The following is an 18,987-nucleotide window of genomic DNA, read 5'->3' as shown; positions in this document are numbered from 1 at the left end:
CACTAGACCACCAGGGAAGTCCCTACATGAGATCTTTTGCTGTGTTTTCTGCCATGGTATCTCATCACTGAATCCTCCTAAGAACCTGCACAGTTATATCGTTTTTTTTTTTTTTTTTTTTAACAGAGGAGGAAAACAGGATGGAGAGCTTAAGCCACTTTAAGGTGATATCTGTGATGGTTCTTGGGTCAGACAGACCTGAGTCCAAATGCCTGGCTTTGGTGCTTACTAGCTTTGTGATCTTGGGGAAGTTACTTTAACCCACCAAAGCCTCTGTTTTCCGTCTGTAATAGAGGGCTCACATTACTACTTACCTCAGAGGAATGTTGTGAGGATCAAATTAAATTGTACCTGCAGAGTGCTTGGCACATGGTGGTACTCACTGGTACTCAGAATCTGTTCCAGGCCATGGTGGGAAGTTGAAGCCATGAGTCTGGGCCTCTGAAGGCCACTTTTTTTTCATTAGGTCTGGCTCCAGGCCTAGGAGCCAATCGTGCACAAGGAGAAGTTATTTTTAACATCTTTTCACAAGATGCTGTTTTAATCCAAGTTGTTACTGGAGTTCATTCTAATTCCCTTCCTGCTTAGACCCCTTGTAGCTGTCTAATAACTAACACAAAGTGAGGAGGGGTTTGGGGGAGAAGAGTACCCCTACACACACACAGGGACTGTCATAGTAAATGTGGCAGGAAGGGGATTAGAGCAGGGACAAGGGATGTACAGGACTTATTGAATCAGAGTCTCTGGGGCTGGGCTCTCTGATGACTGTGAGGATGCTCTTTGTTTGGAACCCTTGGAACAGGGGCAAGAGCATGGGCTTTGGGGTTAGACAGACACTGGCTTGAATCTTAGCTCAGATCTTTACAGTCTGTGTGACCCTATTCGAGTTACCTAACATTTCCTAGCTTCAGTTTTATCAATTGTAAAAAGGGATGATAATAATCGTGTCTCTACCTCAGAGGTTTGTTGTGAGCATTAAATATATGTAAACCACTTAGAATATTGTCTGACACGTAGTAAGCTGTTATAATTATTATTATGCTCCTCCTCTCAGAAGTATTAACAGAATCTAAGTCATCTGTGAAATCTAAAACTGTGCAACTGTACAAGAAGAAATAAATAACATGATTCTTAGATTAGCTTTGCTTTGAGCTGGAAAGTATTCTTCACACTGGAGCAAACATTATCCCCTTGCTGGTGACCAAACTCTTCTCTCTCTCTCTTTTTTTTTTTGTTTTTTGCATTTCACCACTATTTTTTTATTTTTTATTTTATTTATTTATTTATTTTTAACATCTTTATTGGAGTATAATTGCTTTACAGTGGTGTGTTAGTTTCTGCTTTATAACAAAGTGAATCAGTTATACGTATACATATATCCCCATATCTCTTCCCTCTTGCGTCTCCCTCCCCCCGACCCTCCCTATCCCACCCCTCTAGGTGGTCACAAAGCACCGAGCTGATCTCCCTGTGCTATGAGGCTGCTTCCCACTAGCTATCTATTTTACGTTTGGTAGTGTATATATGTCCATGCCACTCTCTCACTTTGTCACAGTTTACCCTTCCCCCTCCCCATATCCTCAAGTCCGTTCTCTAGTAGGTCTGTGTCTTTATTCTCGTCTTACCCCTACGTTCTTCATGACATTTTTTTTTCTTAGATTCCATATATATGTGTTAGCATACGGTATTTGCCTTTCTCTTTCTGACTTACTTTGCTCTGTATGACAGACTCTAGGTCCATCCACCTCACTACAAATAACTCAGTTTCGTTTCTTTTTATGGCTGAGTAATATTCCATTGTATATATGTGCCACATCTTCTTTATCCATTCATCCGATGATGGGCACTTAGGTTGTTTCCATCTCTGGGCTATTGTAAATAGAGCTGCAATGAACATTTTGGTACATGACTCTTTTTGAATCATGGTTTTCTCGGGGTATATGCCCAGTAGTGGGATTGCTGGGTCATATGGTAGTTCTATTTGTAGTTTCTTAAGGAACCTCCATACTGTTCTCCATAGCGGCTGTACTAATTCACATTCCCACCAGCAGTGCAAGAGTGTTCCCTTTTCTCCACACCCTCTCCAGCATTTACTATTTGTAGATTTTTTGATGATGGCCATTCTGACCGGTGTGAGATGATACCTCATTGTAGTTTTGATTTGCATTTCTCTAATGATTAATGATGTTGAGCATTCTTTCATGTGTTTGTTGGCAATTTGTATATCTTCTTTGGAGAAATGTTTACATAAATTTATTTATTTATTTATTTTTGGCTGCATCAGGTCTTTGTTGCTGCACATGGGCTTTCTCTACTTGCAGCGAGCAGGGGCTACTCTTCGTTGCCGTGCGCGGTCTTCTCATTGCGGTGGCTTCTCTTGTTGTGGAGCGTGGGCGCTAGGTGCGTGGGCTTCAGTAGTTGTTGCACAAGGGATCAGTAGTTGTGGCTCGTGGGCTCTAGAGCGCAGGCTCAGTAGTTGTAGCGCACGGGCTTAGTTGCTCTGCTGCCTGTGGGATCTTCCCGGACCAGGGCTCAAACCCGTGTCCCCTGCGTTGGCAGGCGGATTCTCAACCACTGCGCCACCAGAGAAGTCCCTCTTCTGTCTTTCTTAACCTGGTGGTGATATATCAGTGTTATCAGAAAAACAGAAAAATAGAATTTATTTAACAGAATTTCAACATAGAGTGTTCTTGGCTGGAAAGTAATTATTCCATGAAATAAGGAATCCCTGTGCAGTGTTAATACACATCAGTTTATATTTGAGCACTCTGGGAGTAGTGCTGCTTTTTAATAGCATGTAACATCAAAGTTCTACAAACATTAGGATTTTTTTTCCTCTAGAATAGGAAAGCTTGTTTGCTTGTTTTTTCATCTGAAACATATTACACTGAGATTACTTAATTTCTTTCCTTTAAGTGTTAGACACCATCATGACCAAGAAACTTGACCTCAATAATATGCCGCTCTCTGTGTTCCCGTACTATACTTCTTTGGGCACAGCCCTGTATGGACAGGAGAAGCCTCTGATCAAGCTTCCAGCACCATTCAGAGAATCACTGGATCTTGCCTTATGGAAGTTCTTGCAGAAGAACAATCACCTGATTGACAAGATAAATGATGAAATGAGACATTGTCACTGTGAGCTAACATTGTGCCAGCTTGGCAGTGAAGTGATCATCAGACCTGCAGCTACCTTAGTCAGTCAAGGAAGACCAAGAATCAAGACCTGGCAAAAAGATGCTTCTACAGTATTCTCTGGTATCCGGTCTAAGTATACAGTGACCTCATTTAAAGTGGATTCAAAAGTATGGGACATCATAAAAGACAATTTAGAAGATGATAGGATTTTGATTGAGTTTGATGCACTAACAGGGATTGCAACCTTAGTGGGGAAATCAGAGGATGTACAAAACATTGAGCCACAGATCAAGGACTTAATAGAAAGCACCATTCTAGAAATGAGAAGAGAAGAGCAAAGTCTGAAGCAAAAACTGGCCATTTCTCCAGGAAGGTATTCACTTCTGTTGCACAGCGGTGTACTGGAGTATCTCTACATGGAGTGCCCAGAGGTGGAGATTTTTTACGATGAAGCCTCTCAACACATGTACTTCAAAGGACTCCCTGCAGATGTGTATAAAGTAAAGTGTGAAATCCAGGAAAAGGTATACACCATGGCTCAGAGAAACATTCAGGTTTGCCCAGAGGTTTTTCAGTTTCTGCAACAGGTTGACTGTGCAGAATTCTCTAAGTCTCTCTTTATAGCACAGAACATTCTTGCAGTTTATGAGCTAGAGGGCACAACTGTTCTCTTAACTGGTGCTTTTTCTGAAGTCCTGTTAGAAGCTGCAAAGCAAATGGTCAGAGCCTTAAAATATAAGTGCATTGACATTGAAGACAGGGAAGTTCTTAACAGTAAGAAATGGAAATGGCTCATTTGCAATTTGCGTAAGAAACACAATTCCTCCTCAAAGACTGTAATAATCCATGAGGTAACTTCAGCAACCACAGCCCAGGTCATCATCACAGGCTGTGTGAGAGAAGTAAATGAAATCTATGACTTGCTTTTTGACTTCCTGGAAAAACACACAAAAATAGAGAAATTGATTGAAGTAAAGCCTTCCTTAGTTATTGATTACTTAAGGGCAGAAAAGCTACTGTGGCAAAAGATAAAGAAGCTGAATGTTCAGGTAATTTTTAATCCTGAGAACAAGCGAAAAGGCATTTTACTAACTGGCCCAAAGACCAAAGTCCTGGAGGGAAAGAACATTGTCACGCAAGCCTGGGATTTGGTCTGCGTTAAAAGCTTCCATATTGATAAGCCAGGAGCCAGTCAGTTCTTCCAGGATAAAGCACGGTATTATAAAAGTGAGGTCAGAAGGTTATTTGGTTGTTTTATTGAACTACAGAAGGATGGTGGGCAGAGGTGCTTGTTTCAGACAGATTTAGCCCCTGGAGTCTCGCTGATTGTGCAGCAAGGAGACTTGACCCAGTTCCCCGTCGAGGTGGTGGTGAATGCGGCCAATGAGGAACTCAAGCTCAAGGGGGGCTTGGCGGCTGCTCTTTTAAAAGCAGCTGGCCCTGAGCTCCAAGAAGACTGTGACCGGATAATGAAGACAAGAAAGGCCAGGATCTTACCTGTCTGTGCCGTCATCTCGAAAGCAGGAAAGCTCCCATACCACCATGTGATCCACGCAGTAGGGCCCCAGTGGAAGAGTGATGATGCCCAGAAATGTGTGTGGCAGTTAAAGACTGCTGTAAAAGAAAGTCTCCATTTGGCTGTAAAACACAAGTACCAATCCATAGCCATCCCTGCTATTAGTTCCAGAGCCTTCGGCTTTCCCCTACCCCAGTGTGTGCAGACCATTATTTTGGCGATCAAGGAATGGTTCCAGTGTAAACAGGATGGATGCAGCTTGAAAGAGGTTTACCTTGTGGATATAGCTGAGAAGACTGTTGAGGCCTTTGCTGAAAGTGCAAAAATTATATTTAAAGACACCCTGCCTGATGCTGCTTCCCTGCCCAGTTTACCAGCAGCAGTCCAGCCCAACTTGAGAAAAGATCATGGAAAAGGAGCAAGTCTGGTGTCCCCAGAAGGCCTGAGGATCCTGTTGGTGGAAGGAGATGTGCAGAGTGCTACAGTGAGTGCCCCTGTTTTCAGAACACCCACCAGCGTGCTGGGACTCCAGTTAGCCTGTTGCTCAAGGGATATTAGGATCAAGGGGAGAATCCCATGCCCTCCATCCCTGCCTTGAAACAGGTTTCCTTAGAAAATTGGGCTACTTCACCAAGGCATTCACTAATTGAGATTGGCCAATTACCCGGGGGAGCTGATAGCATGTTCCGATCACTAGTTTCCAGTAAATGTGAAAATCCACAGTAATACCTAACATTTACGAGGCCCTCTATGCTTTTTCAGTGCTCTTACACCTGTCATATTTTGGCAAATCTAAGGTTAATTTCCTGTCACATTCACTGATAGCAGATGCAGAAAAATTAGAGCATAACACGGGGACGGAAGACAGTAATCTTATCAGCGGAACTGAACCAGAGGGTTCTGAGTTTGAGGGACCATCAGCTCCCAACACCATTAAGAAAATGTAGGGAGGAAGGTAGAAAGTGACCTGGGGAAGGTCTGGGTATTATGTGGGGACAATTCTTATAGCTCTGCCAGGGGGTGACATGTTTTTTAAAAATACTTAGCATTTAAAGTATTTAAAAATACTTTAAAAAGGTACTTAGCAACCTTTTCAACACAGGCTCTAACTAATCCAAACAGTCCTGGAAGCCCCCTGCTGTGCCAGGTGTTAACTTCCTGAGCTGGGCGAATGTGGGCAGTCCTGGGGCAGGGATGCTTAGGGAAGGCCATTTGCATATTTATTTGGAGAAAAGTCTATTCACATCCTTTGCTCACTTTTAAATTGAGTTACCTTTTTATTATTGAATTTTAAGAGTTCTTTATATATTCTGGATACAGGTCCTTTAACAGATATATGATTTGCAAATATTTTCTCCCATCCTGTGGGTCATCCTCCTGTTTTGTTCAAGTTGTTACTTGGTTTAAAATATTTTTCATTTGGTTTAAAATATGGAAAGAGATTGTAAAAAATTAGATCTCTACTTACAGTAAGCTTAAATCATAATTACAAGAATAATAGCTAACACTATTTACTATGAGCCAGGCACTCTACTAAGTGCTTGACATGCATCTTCTTATTCAGTGCCATGAGGCAGATTCCAGGATTATTATTATTCTCATTTCACAGATGAAGGAATGAGATTTAGAGGGGTTAAATCATTTGCCCAAATCCCACATTTAACAACTGATGGAGCTAGGGTTGGAATGTGCGTTGCTCTATTTCAAAATATTAAAAATAATTTTGTTTCTCATTGAAAAGAACAAGCAAATAAACAAAAATCTCTTTTGGCCAAGGGTCAATAATTGGAGTGAGTTCCAATCCTCATTCACCTTGAACGCTGAGTAGTAAGACATTCCTTCCGTGCCTTTCACTCCCATAGGTGTGTGCCCTCTGAAGCCAAGACCTGCTCTGCATTACTTCTCAGTGACCCACGTGGGGCAGCTTTGACAATCACTTGGTCACAGTCCCTCTCCTGTCTTCTGTTGGTGTCTTAGTCAAGCCTGATCAATCTGCTCACATTAACTGTCCTGCTGAAAAAGCTCCCATGGCTCTTCACTGCTGCTGGGAAGTCCAGTTGGCTTGGCACTCGAGGCCTTCTGTAGTCTGTGCTCAGAGTAACATTTCTAAACTGGCTGGCACCATTTTGCTGCAGAAGCTCTCTATCAGGTCAAACTGATCTCCTTGCCGCTCACAACCTGCCATGCTTCTGTCCATGCTGCTGCGCCTCCCGAATGACTTCCCCATCTCTGCCTGCTGCAACTATTCCCACTTCTCAGACACCACATCACTCATAGTGTCTTTACTAGCCTCTGAAGGCACTTCCTCTGGACTCCTTTGGTGATCCCATACCATTTATGTATTGCTCTTTGACAGCTCTCTTTTGTCCTAGAGTGTTATTTAAATAAGTATCTAATAACACTCTCTTTTGGGGTGGTATTTCAATCTCTGAAAACTTAATCATCTTAGTTGTCCCCCATTGTGCCAAGCCCGGGGGCTCAAATACAGTAATCCTTGATGAATGCTTTTTCTTACAATTTGAAACAAATTGTTGGTTTTGTCTTTAAGACCGATGTGGTTGTCAACTCCATTTCGTCGGATCTTGAGCTCAATAGAGGGCCCCTTTCCAAGGCCCTCTTGGAAAAAGCGGGACAAAAGCTCCAGGAGGAGCTGAAGACAGCTGGACAAGGGGTGGCTGTTGAGGTCGGCACAGTTATCCAAACCAGTGGTTGCAATCTGCACTGCCACCGTGTGCTTCACGTGGTGGCTCCGGACTGGACAAATGACAGCACATCTTCACGCAAGGTGGGACCTGGTTTTAAATTCTCCAGGAAATTAAGTAGCCCTTTGGACTCTCCTTTCAGTAGAATGTAGCTTGAACCCTGGCTGTGTCTGTTCTGTAATAACAGCACATTCTCATAGCCATTTCTTTCAGCTGTAGCTGACTTCTCCCAAGGACCAGTTAATAATAGAAATTGATTACAGTTCTCAACCATTGCTGGGACTCGGGGAAGAATTACTGAAGATAGCACTCTTTAGTGAGGAAGGAAAAGTGAGGGCATGAAGAGTGGAAGAGACTGAAGGAACAGAACAGTAGCTGCTTTGCGTCTTTCCTTCATTGCTGAGTGAGTTTGAATCTTTTTGGAGGGTCTCACACATTCTTCTTTACTTTTCCTTTTTTACTCCTCTGTTTTCCTTTCCCCTTCTGACTGCCCTTAACCTGCCTTTTGTTGAAAGGAAAAAGGAGTAGAGAGAGATCACAGAGTTGCTAAATTCTTGTTCTTTTTGTTCGAACTCTGATTTCCAGGCAAAATGTATAAGAATGTGCTTTGTGCTTTTCAGATCATGGAAAACATAATCAGAGAATGTTTGGAAATCACTGAGAGTTTGTCCTTAAACTCAATTGCATTTCCAGCAATAGGAACAGGAAATCTGGGGTTTCCTAAAAACATTTTTGCTGAATTAATCACCTCAGAAGTGTTCAAATTCAGTAGCAGGAATCAACCCACAACTTTACAAGAGGTTTGCTTTCTGTTGCACCCAAGTGATCATGGAAATATTCAGGTACAGTCTTTCTCATTACTCGTTATTTTGGCAACTGAGCCCTAACGTGTTCAAGTATCTTCTTGGTCTGATAGGTTGTTTCTTTCATGTATTTTCATACAGGAAAGTAAAAGAGTAGTGTGGACTAGTTGCAGCACGGCAAATTTCAAGCACATTTTTGGATATAGAAAAAAATTTGACTTCTTATTAAGAAAAATTTGAAACATATGCAAAAGTAAACCAAATAGTATAATGAAATCCCTTGTACCCATCGTTCAGCTTCATAGTTATCAACCTATGCCCAGTATGTTTCATCTCTATCTCCATTTACTTCCCTTCCTCCCATACTGTTTTTGAAGCAGATCCCATATATACCTTTTACCCATAAACAATTCAGTATTTGTTTTAGACATTAGGATTCTTTTTCAAAAGTAATCTAAGTACAATACTATTTCACACCTAAAAGAAATTGGCAGTCATTCCTTTATTTCATCAATTATCATGTCAGTGTTCACATTTCCGACTGTTTTGTAAGTATTTTATTTTGTTTTTATAGCTTGTTGGTTTCAATCAGAATCCAAATAAGGCCCAAATAGTGCAATGGAGTTGACATATCCCTTAAGCCTCTTCTAATCTATAGAATTTCCTTCCATATGAACATAGAAATTTTAATACATAATATAAAAGCTCAGTTGTGGTCCTACAAATAGGAGAATGTCAGAATAAGATACAACTGAAGGCTCAGCACATCCCCATAGGAGTAAGACGGTTGAGACCAGAAATACCAGAACCATCTTTGATCACAGAGAGTCCATCAACCAGCTCACGTTTGCTGAACACCAGCTGTGAGTAAGCCTCTGGACTCAGCATTATGGGGGAACAAGAGGCATTTAATATGAGGCCATTATTCCTGCCCTGCAAGTCCTTAGAGTCCAGGAGAGTAGATGATATTAATTGTTTGAAAAGTTCCACGATAATGCAAGAATTAAACAGATTAAGGCTAGCAACCCAAGAGATGTCCATAGATCATTGGACTAACTGAATTTTTAGGTCATACTTAATTTTTTTTCTGGATCTAGACACTACCTTTAAATACTTTGGAAGCAAACAAATCTAAATTCTAATCAGACAGCTAAACCACCTGGGCAAAATATGTGGTCCATTTAGTTGGCCTGCATAACTACAGTCATTTCTAGTCAATAAATGCTTTGTGAACAACCTCCCTATGACTTGCATTGTACAAAGTGATGTGGATTACAGAATGGGTATGTTGCATGTACTCTCCCTCCTATAAATCATAAGTACTTTGGGAGCTAAGATTTATACACATAAAATGAACTAGAGACATGAAGTGCTGAGAGTTTTTGAATGAATGGCTGAGTTCATTGTAGGGAAGTGAGTCCTGTGACATGGATCTGAACCCTCGAATCTCACTCTTTCTGTGCATCGTCAGCCTTTGTTATCTTTCCTAAAGATTCAAATTCTGCAAGTATTTTGTGAAGGGATTAGTCTATATAGACATCTTTATTGCCATCGGAAATAGTACTGATTCTCCATACGTGGCTGTGACAATTTTTCTCTTAAGACTTTTAAAGACAGTTAAGCTTTGGTCATATTTTCACAAAAATCAGCAAAACTTATTGAAATATTTATAGGTGGAGACTGTAACAGAGGTTGCACACAGCAGCCTATGGTCGGAACATAGCCTTTAGATGTGCTTTATTTGGGCTATTTTTAAAAAATTTGAATCAGTTGCTGGCATTTAAGAACCAAACTTGTCACATACAACTCCAGATGTCCACTGGGACCTAAAAATTCAAAAGTTCTGGCACCTTGGACATGGATTTCTGCCTGAACAGTTCGCTGTGGCCAAATGGCAGCTCCTCTCTAGTTCTCCAGAGTCAAACCAGTCCAGCTTTACACCTGTCCACCTTTACACCTGTAGATCACGTGCCTGGTGCCTGGAGAACCCTGGCTCTGTAGTCTCTCCTGGTCCTTCTCCCATTATTGTATCAGCCTTTTAGCCAAGATGTTACTTGTTTTTTTTCCAACAAAATCTCCTGTTGCTTGTTTACAAGGAGGAAGAAAGTGATGATTTTGGGGTGTCACTAACCAGGCAAAGAAATAGAATTCCAGCCTCTTGCTCCAAAAACACTACTTCCCTAGCTGTTTCTCTCCTGGTACAAATAAGAAGTTAAAAACTGAAGTGTTTGGGTCCTTGTGATTGTCTTTCTCTTAACACTGTAGTTTTAACAACAACAAAGTATTTACTTTTACTGATTATGAAAGTAATACATGTTCATTGTAGAAACTTTAAACAATAAAAAATGCATAAATTCTTTTAGTTGTATTTCATCTTAGTCTTCTTTTATATATGTGGACTTTTAAACGTGGTATTATATAATGTAATTTAGTATCATTCTTTTTTCATTTAATAGTATGAAATAAGCATTTCCCTATTCCATTAACTATTCTTTGAAAACATAATTTTTAATGGCTGATAAATACTCCAACATATGGACATACTAAAATTTATTTAACCATTTCCCTGTTGGATTTTTAAACTGTTTATTTTTTTCTCAATTACAAATAGTATTGTAGTTATATTTTTGTTCACATCTTTGATAGTTTTCATAGTTTGTATTTACAGAAATAGAATTTATGAATTTTTCATAATGTAAAAATCTATAATGAAAATACATGATACTCTGAGAATTGTTCTCTCCTAAATATTTGTGCATGTAGGATCAGAAGGTCTGATGAATCAAATTCATTCATCTACAGAGAATTGTAGTGATTAAAACTGTCTTTGTATTTCTAGGCATTCTCAGATGAATTTGCCAGAAGGGCTAATGGAAATTTCATCAGTGACCAAGTTCCCAAGGCTGAAGATACACAAGGTTCAATAAAGCTTTTAAATAGAGAAATTATTTTTAGTTGCTAAATAAGTATTCAGTGTTAAGTGAAAAATGATAGGATAATTTTTATGAAAAAAACAATTTGTGATAAAGAAAATAATAAATTATACTCTACACACCTGAGCATGCAAGACACTGGCCATGTTTATGTGATCTGGGGTGAAAGAGTAGGCAGGCCAGATTATATAATCTGTACAATGGGTCTTTAAGTGGTGATGATGAGGCTACTATTTTCTAAGGATGATGTGATAAGTGTTTTCAGAAATAGACACATTTAAAGAGATGATACCAACCAAATGCTTCTCCTCTGTCAAAGCTACTTATATTTGAGTTTATCCTATTTGGAGTTTGCTGAAGCTTGTTAAATCTGAGTATGTATGTCTTCAGATCTGGGGATTTTTCAGTCATCTCTTCAGATATGTTTTTCTGTACTGGTCTCTCTCGCCTCTCCTTCTGGTGCTCCAATAACATGAATGGTAAGCCTTCTGATAATGTCTCTGAGGGTCTGTTCTTTTTTTTTTTTTTTTTCCCAGTCTTTTTTCTCTTTGTTCTTCAGATTGGATAATATTTATTAATCTACCTCCAAATTCACTGATTCTTTTCTCTGTCTACTATACTATTGAGCTAATCCAGTGAATTTTCGATTTCAAATATTGTATTTTTAAGTTCTGAAATGTCCATTTGATTCTTATTTTATAGTTTATATTTCTCTGCAGAGACCCCTATTTTTCCATTCATTCCAAATCATTTCCATACATTCAAGTGTGTTTACTTCGACCTCAGGGAGCGTAGTTATAGTAGATGCTTTGAAGTCTTTGTCTGATCATTCCAACATCTGAATCATCTTGGGATTAGCTTCTATATTGAGTGTCTTTATCCTTGAGAATTGGTCACATTTTCCTGGTTCTTTGTATGACAAGCAATTTTGGATTATAGAATGGGCATTTTAAACATCGTGTTGTAAGACTTGGGTCCTGTTAAAATCCTCTGGAAAATGGTGCTTGTTTTGTTTGTTTGTTTGAGCAGGTAGCCAATCAGTTAATGTCATTCTACAAGTTCTGCCTCACTTTCTGTGTGGGCAGTGGTTCCAAGGTCAATTCCATTCTCAAGGCCTTTGCTGTGCAGCTTGGGTCTGCCCCACGTGCACAGCTCTGGGGTGAGCTCAGGGTTGACTCCAGTCTTACACAGAACAGGGGGTCACCACTCCAGCGTTCCCCTTACATTCTCTGACTTGCAAAAGCCCATTTTCCAGGTCTTCTGGCCAGAAGCACAAGGTTCTCTCAGAGTTGAAGCTGCCTGTTCTGTTGCCTCATTATTCTGCGTGATCAGGGGTGCCCTTGGGCAAAGCAGAGGGGGTGAGGGTTGAGGGGAGGGGACCAAATAAACAAAAACACAGGGATTTCCCATACACCACATATACACCTTTCAGACCACAAGGCCCTTTTTCCTGGTTCTTCTGGACAGAAATACAGAATGTCTTTCAGAGTTTTAGCTCCCTGCGGTGCCACTGTGGAGTTCTGCAACCGGGGCACCTTGATACAGGGCCTGGATTTAAAAAGGAAAAATATGGAAAATAATGAGGCTTCTCTGCCATACTCTTCAGCTCACAGGGACCCATATTCCCAGTCCTCTGGCCGCAAAGACAGAGATTCTCTGAGAGTTTTGCTGCCTGTTCTCATTGTGTAGTTCTGTAACTAGGGCCATGCTTGGGTCAAAGCTGGGAGAGAAAAGAGGAAAAATTTCAAAACAAAACAAAATGGGAAGCAGCACAGGCTGCTCCTTCCTTTTTTTTTTTTTGCGGTACGCGGGCCTCTCACTGTTGTGGCCTCTCCCGTTGCGGAGCACAGGCTCTGGACGCGCAGGCTCAGCGGCCATGGCTCACGGGTGCAGCCACTCCGCGGCATGTGGGATCTTCCCAGACCGGGGCACAAACCCGTGTCCCTTGCATTGGCAGGCGGACTCTCAACCACTGCGCCACCAGGGAAGCCCTCCTTCAAGTTTTGACTCCTTTCCCCAGTCTGCCTGCTGTTGTGCATGTCTCAGTTCTCAGAGTGGCTTTTTGTATTTGTCCCATGTTTTTACTTGTAGTCAGTGGGAAAGAAAGGCTCAAGTGGGCTAATTCACCTCAGCCAGCAGCAGAAGGCCATGTTTGATATGTATTATATTTTATAATCCTTTTCCAGAAACAGACCATCAGGGGCTCAAGGCCAGGGCCAGGTTAAATGCCAGAGATCACAGAGAGAGAGAGAGAGAAAGAGAGAGAGAGAGAGAGAGAGAGGGAGAGAGAGAGGGAGAGAGAGAGGGAGAGATGAGAGGGGCACAGGTGAGAACCATGAGACCTAAGTCATTCTTGCTGTTGTCGACTTGTTACTGAGTCTATTTTTTTTTTCTTGTCAGGTTTATATGGGACTATTTCTAACCCTGATTCAGGAGTGCATGAAATGAAGATTGGGCCCATCATTTTCCAGGTAGCCTCTGGAGATATCACCAAAGAAGAGGCAGATGTGATTGTAAATTCAACATCAAAGACATTTAATCTCAAAGCAGGTACTTGACTTATGGAATTTTGACTAGTGTAATAGTCACAGTAGAGCCTGTGAAGGAGTTGCTATAGCCAAACTGGTTTCTACAACTTTGGCTTCTTGCTATTAATTCATCATTTAAAAATTATTTTGACATTGTTTCTCATAATCGGGAACAGCTCTTTTATGAGTTTTTCTCCTTTGTTATCAGAAATACCCAAGTTATAGGGTTCCTTTGATGATGGGGAAAGCATTTAGATAATTAGGCAATCATTCTGATCCAGATGTCCTGTAATTTTTTTTATTCATGTGTGTAAACATCTTGCTTTTCTCATGCAGGGGTCTCCAAAGCAATTTTAGAACATGCCGGGAAAAGTGTGGAAATGGAATGTTCTGATCAAGGTAAGGCACAATGCTATCTTTTTGGTTCTAAGTTTTAAGTGAAGACTGAATAGGGGAAGCTACGGAGGATGAGGAAAGTCCTGGGATTGGGGAGACAACATATTGATCTTAAAATCATACCTTTTACTAAAGAATTCCAGTTGTAGAGAATTAGAAGTGAAAAGTCATCTCACAGTTAAAAAGAGAAGCGAGAAAGATTCATCGAAGTTAGTATTTCAGGAGTTTCTTATTCACATAAAATGCTTTATCTGCCAATTCAGACATTTTGTTTTTTAAACAATCAAAGAGTGGGTTCAAAGTCTAAATCGACATTTCACCAAAGAAGACATGCAGATGGCCAAGAGGCACATGAAAAGATGCTCAACATCACTAATTATTAGAGAAATGCAAATCAAAACTACAATGAGGTATCACCTCACACCGGTCAGAATGGCCATCAACCCCAAATCTACAAACAATATATGCTGGAGAGGGTGTGGAGAAAAGGGAACCCTCTTGCACTGTTGGTGGGAATGTAAATTGATACAGCCACTATGGGGAACAGTATGGAGGTTCCTTAAAAAACTAAAAATAGAACTACATACAACCCAGCAATCCCACTACTGGGCATAGACCCTGAGGAAAACATAATTAAAAAAGAGACATGTACCACAATGTTCATTGCAGCACTATTTACAATAGCCAGGATGTGGAAGCAATCTAAATGTCCATTGATAGCTGAATGGATAAAGAAGATGTGGCACATACATACAATGGAATATTACTCAGCCATAAAAAGAAACGTAATTGAGTTATTTGTAGTGAGGTGGATGGACCTAGAGTCTGTCATACAGAGTGAAGTAAGGCAGAAAGAGAAAAACAAATACCATATGCTAATGCATATATATGGAATCTAAAAAGAAAAAAAGAGGTACTGATGAACCTAGTGGCAGAGCAGGAATAAAGACGCAGACATAGAGAATGGACTTGAGGACACGGGGAGGGGGAGAGGGAAGCTGGGACCAAGTGAGAGAGTGGCATGGACATATATACACTACCAAATGTAAAATAGATAGCTGGTGGGAAGCAGCAGCATAGCACAGGGAGATCAGCTTGGTACTTTGTGACCACCTAGAAGGGTGGGATAGGGAGTGTGTGAGGGAGGTTCAAGAGGGAGGGGATATGGCGATATATGTATGTATATGGCTGATTCACTTTGTTGTACAACAGAAACTAACACAGCATTGTGAAGCAATTATAGTCCAATAAAGATGTATTAAAAAGAGTGGGTTCAGCATCTAATTTTGCATCTTTTTGTCTTGTGTTTCCCAGCTCAAGGGGGCCACAGAGATTATATAATTACCAAAGGTGGATTATTGAAGTGCAAGAATATTATTCATGTCATTGGTGGAAATAATGTCAAGAGATCGGTTTCCTGTGTTTTGCAAGAGTGTGAAAAGCGGAATTACTCATCCGTTTGCCTCCCAGCCATCGGGACAGGTTTGTAGCCTCTGGCTGTCAAGGCTAAATCCGAAGGTGACCAGTTTCCCTTGGAATTGGTGCTGATGGCTAATGTACTTATTGCTGAGTCTACATCAGGGCAGCTTCCTCAAGCCAGGGCAGCCCCCGAGGGAAGGAGCAAAGTCTGTGGATAGTTTAAGTAAAAAAGAGAAAACTGAAGAGAGTATTGGGATAGTAGACATTTGCTTTCTAATATGGAAGGGAAGGGAGAGGGAGGGAGGGGAAAGGAAAGAAAGTCCATCTCTCATTGCTTTCATGAGCTCCTTTCTCTTTTCCATCCTCTACACATCCCCCATTATTTAGTCTTTGACTTCCCCTCCATCCCCTCTCCATGGAAACATCAGTGCATGGACTTCCGCCTCCCCATGGCCGACTCTCAGACAGCATGGCTGTCCATCTTCTCTTACCTCCTTGACAGTGGGCTGGCCGTGGGGCATTGCGACCTCTCAGTTGCCAGAATCCAGTGGGTTCTAATGGGTCAGAAACTCTCCACCTTCCTCCTTTCAGCTTGCCTGCCTCTTGGAAGTTTCTTATTTTCCTTAAACTACATAATGATTGTATGAGTCTTCATTTACAAGGATGGTGCTTTGGGCTTATCATTTGTAAGGTGATGCTCTTTGAGCTCTTTCCCCAGCAATCTGAGTCATGTGCATTAATCAGGGATTCCTGCTTGGTCTCCTTTAAGAGAGCTGCTCAGGGGAGGCAAATACTCTCAGGCTTGAAGTGGAATGGATCTGACTGGTCCCAGAAAGAGAAGGCTCAGCACTGGATTAACCATTCCACTGCTCAGGAATCTAAGTTTGAGTGTCTCACACTGGCATTCTAGGCCCTCCAAAAGTTTAGCCTTAATAAACCTAACCATCTTTGTCACTTTCTGGGTCTTCTTCTAATTCTCTTTCCCATACTTTGATTTCTCTTATTTTTCATTCCTCTTAATGTTCCCACATAGAATGTTATGTCTCCTTAGCTCTCTGTTTCTGAAAGTATAATTTATATTCCCTTTATGCTTTCATTCCCCTTGTAGTATCATTCAATCCTAGCAGATTAGCCAATGTATTATCTGTCTGTCTATCATCTATGTATCCTCTATCTATCGATCATCTATCATTTTCTATGGACACCCACTAATGATTCCCCAGTCTCTATCTCCATCTGCTTTTTCCTCTGAGCTCTTGTCTTGTGTTTCCATCTTAACTTTATTTGTGCCAAGAAAGCAGGCAGCCTAAGGGTGGCACAGACCTTCCCAAGGGAGTCCCTGGCTGGAGTCAAAGAAGAAATAAGGAAATGAGGCAGTTTTAGTTTTGTATAATTACTTCTGGCTTACTGCAAACCTGTTGTTTTTTCCACTGACCTGGTTGCATTGCTGGTCTGCACAAGTAAATCAAGGTTAGCAAATTCTCCTTCCTCATCTTCTTTACCTGTCTCTATCACCACCTGAGCAGGCCCTTAGACTAACAGATGGGGAGCTTTCTCCCTCAGTGGTGATTATGAGTTGAATTGAGACTGTGATTGAGACAGTTGCTGGCAGTAAAGGAAGCCCTCTCACTGTTCCTCACAGGCTTGAGGGGAGAGAATGGGTGCTCACTGGTACCTGCAAGTACCTCAAGCTCAAAGCAAACTCCAAACTCCAGTTCATTGTCTTCTCCCCCACACCTGCCCTTCCTCTTATATCCCTGAGCATGTTAAAAACATCACTTTCTATCTAGAATCCTTGACTCTACCTTCTTCATCACGCCTATGTGCATTAGTTGATTAATTAGTTCGATTAAATATTTACTGAGTGTCTGCATGTGCCGGGCACTGAGCTGAGGCAGCGGGGATAGAAAGATGACTAAGAAAAGGGGCACCTGGTGTCCACAAGGGGCACCTGGCCTTCTGTGAGACACAGACATGTCAACAAACAACTGCAGTGCAACAGGACTTATGAAATACACGTGAAGGCTGTGGGTGGCAAAAGACGGGGAACAAAGGGGCAAGTATAAAGCCAGTTGGCCACTTGGTCCTGCTGACTTTACTTTCTAAATAACTCCTCAATCCCTACAGCCAGCTCTTCATTCTGGCCTCGTCTCTTTGTTCAGCTCTTGTCTTTTGCCTAAACCTTTATTTAAATTCTCCTGTTTAGACCTGGCTCCCTGCTCCAGTGCCTCCTCCACCTACCCCCCTACCTCCCCCGTTTATCTTTCTCAAAAACAAACCTGTTCCCCTGAACACGCCAGGTTCAACATATCACACTTCTTACGCAGTTCTGTCTGGTGTAGCCTTTCCCTCAGGTGTCCGTACTTCACCTGTTGAACACCTGTTCATCCCCACATATCACATCCTCTGTGTCCCAAGTGCTTAGGTTATTGAGAGTGAATGGATATATCTGAACATTCCCATTTAAATTCTTCCAGATAGCATGGAATAACTACAACACTGCAATGGAGAATCTCCCTCTTTCCCCGATCATCTAATTAAAAAAAAACAACCTGCACAAACCTTCTAGGTTAGTTTTATATGGGGATTGTCTACATTCCTACAGTTGTCCCCATAGCCAAGCCACAGAGGTCTGCTCTCCTTTCTGCAGTAATAGTGGGCACGGTCAACAGGGATAACCCAAGTAGGCCCTTCGTCTATCACACCAAGTTGGCCAGAGGACTTTCACATTGCCCACTCCCCACCCCGCAATGTGACAGCTGCTATTCACCTGGAACTGCTTCCATGGCTTTTCGTGAGCCTTTTCAAGGAACTTTTCATGATCTTACCTAGCCAGTAGGCTTGAGAAACAAGATGTGGAGCATGCTTAAAATAGGAAAAGACCTTGCTCAGGTGGCAACCTTGAACGCTGCAGGTCAGCTAAAATCACAGTGACCGTGGGACGAAAAACTTTTGGAGGCTCATGGATAACTTGTATGCAAAGAATTATAGATTATAACAAATAGCTTATGGCTCTAGGTGTCTTACGAAATGAGCTCAGTTTAAATCAGGTCCCCAAAGACATCTGAGAGAATAAGGATATATACATAATAGTCAAGAAATGACTGAACAAAAAATAATGCTGTTCTCTTTATTTTTTAAGTTAATTAATTTATTTATAATTAGCTCTCTTTTATTTATTTACTTTTTGCCTGTGTTGGGTCGTCGTTGCCGTGTATGGGCTTTCTCTAGTTGCGGCAAGTGGGGGCTACTCTTTGTTGTGGTGCATAGGCTTCTCATTGCGGTGGCTTCTCTTGTTACGGAGCACGGGCTCTAGGGCACGGGCTTCAGTAGTTGTGGCATGCGAGCTCTAGAGCACGGGCTCAGTAGTTGTGGCACATGGGCTTAGTTGCTCCACAGCATGTGGGATCTTCCTGTACCAGGGCTTGAACCTGTGTCCCCTGCATTGGCAGGCGGATTGTTAACCAACTGTACCACCAGGGAAGACCTGTTCTCTTTAAAGAGCATGACATTTCAACATACATTAGCATCTTTTGCTTTTTGTGGATCTTT

The 18,987-nt window shown here is 41.5% G+C and overlaps 1 protein-coding gene across 1 annotated transcript in view; it reads left to right on the top strand.

The window, feature by feature from the left end:
• The window catches only part of PARP14 (poly(ADP-ribose) polymerase family member 14), a 46,531-nt gene that overhangs the window by 14,849 nt on the left and 12,695 nt on the right, over positions 1–18,987 (top strand). The window contains exons 6-12 of the mRNA XM_079921336.1: positions 2,917–5,138; positions 7,203–7,439; positions 7,977–8,198; positions 10,999–11,077; positions 13,493–13,642; positions 13,957–14,019; positions 15,331–15,498. Of these exons, the coding sequence (XP_079777462.1) occupies positions 2,917–5,138; positions 7,203–7,439; positions 7,977–8,198; positions 10,999–11,077; positions 13,493–13,642; positions 13,957–14,019; positions 15,331–15,498 (3,141 nt within the window). The remainder of the gene's footprint in view (positions 1–2,916; positions 5,139–7,202; positions 7,440–7,976; positions 8,199–10,998; positions 11,078–13,492; positions 13,643–13,956; positions 14,020–15,330; positions 15,499–18,987) is intronic.

This window comes from Stenella coeruleoalba, assembly GCF_951394435.1.
Source record: "Stenella coeruleoalba genome assembly, chromosome: 5".
Taxonomy (NCBI): Eukaryota; Metazoa; Chordata; class Mammalia; order Artiodactyla; family Delphinidae; genus Stenella; species Stenella coeruleoalba.
This window is presented reverse-complemented; position numbering and strand designations above follow the sequence as displayed.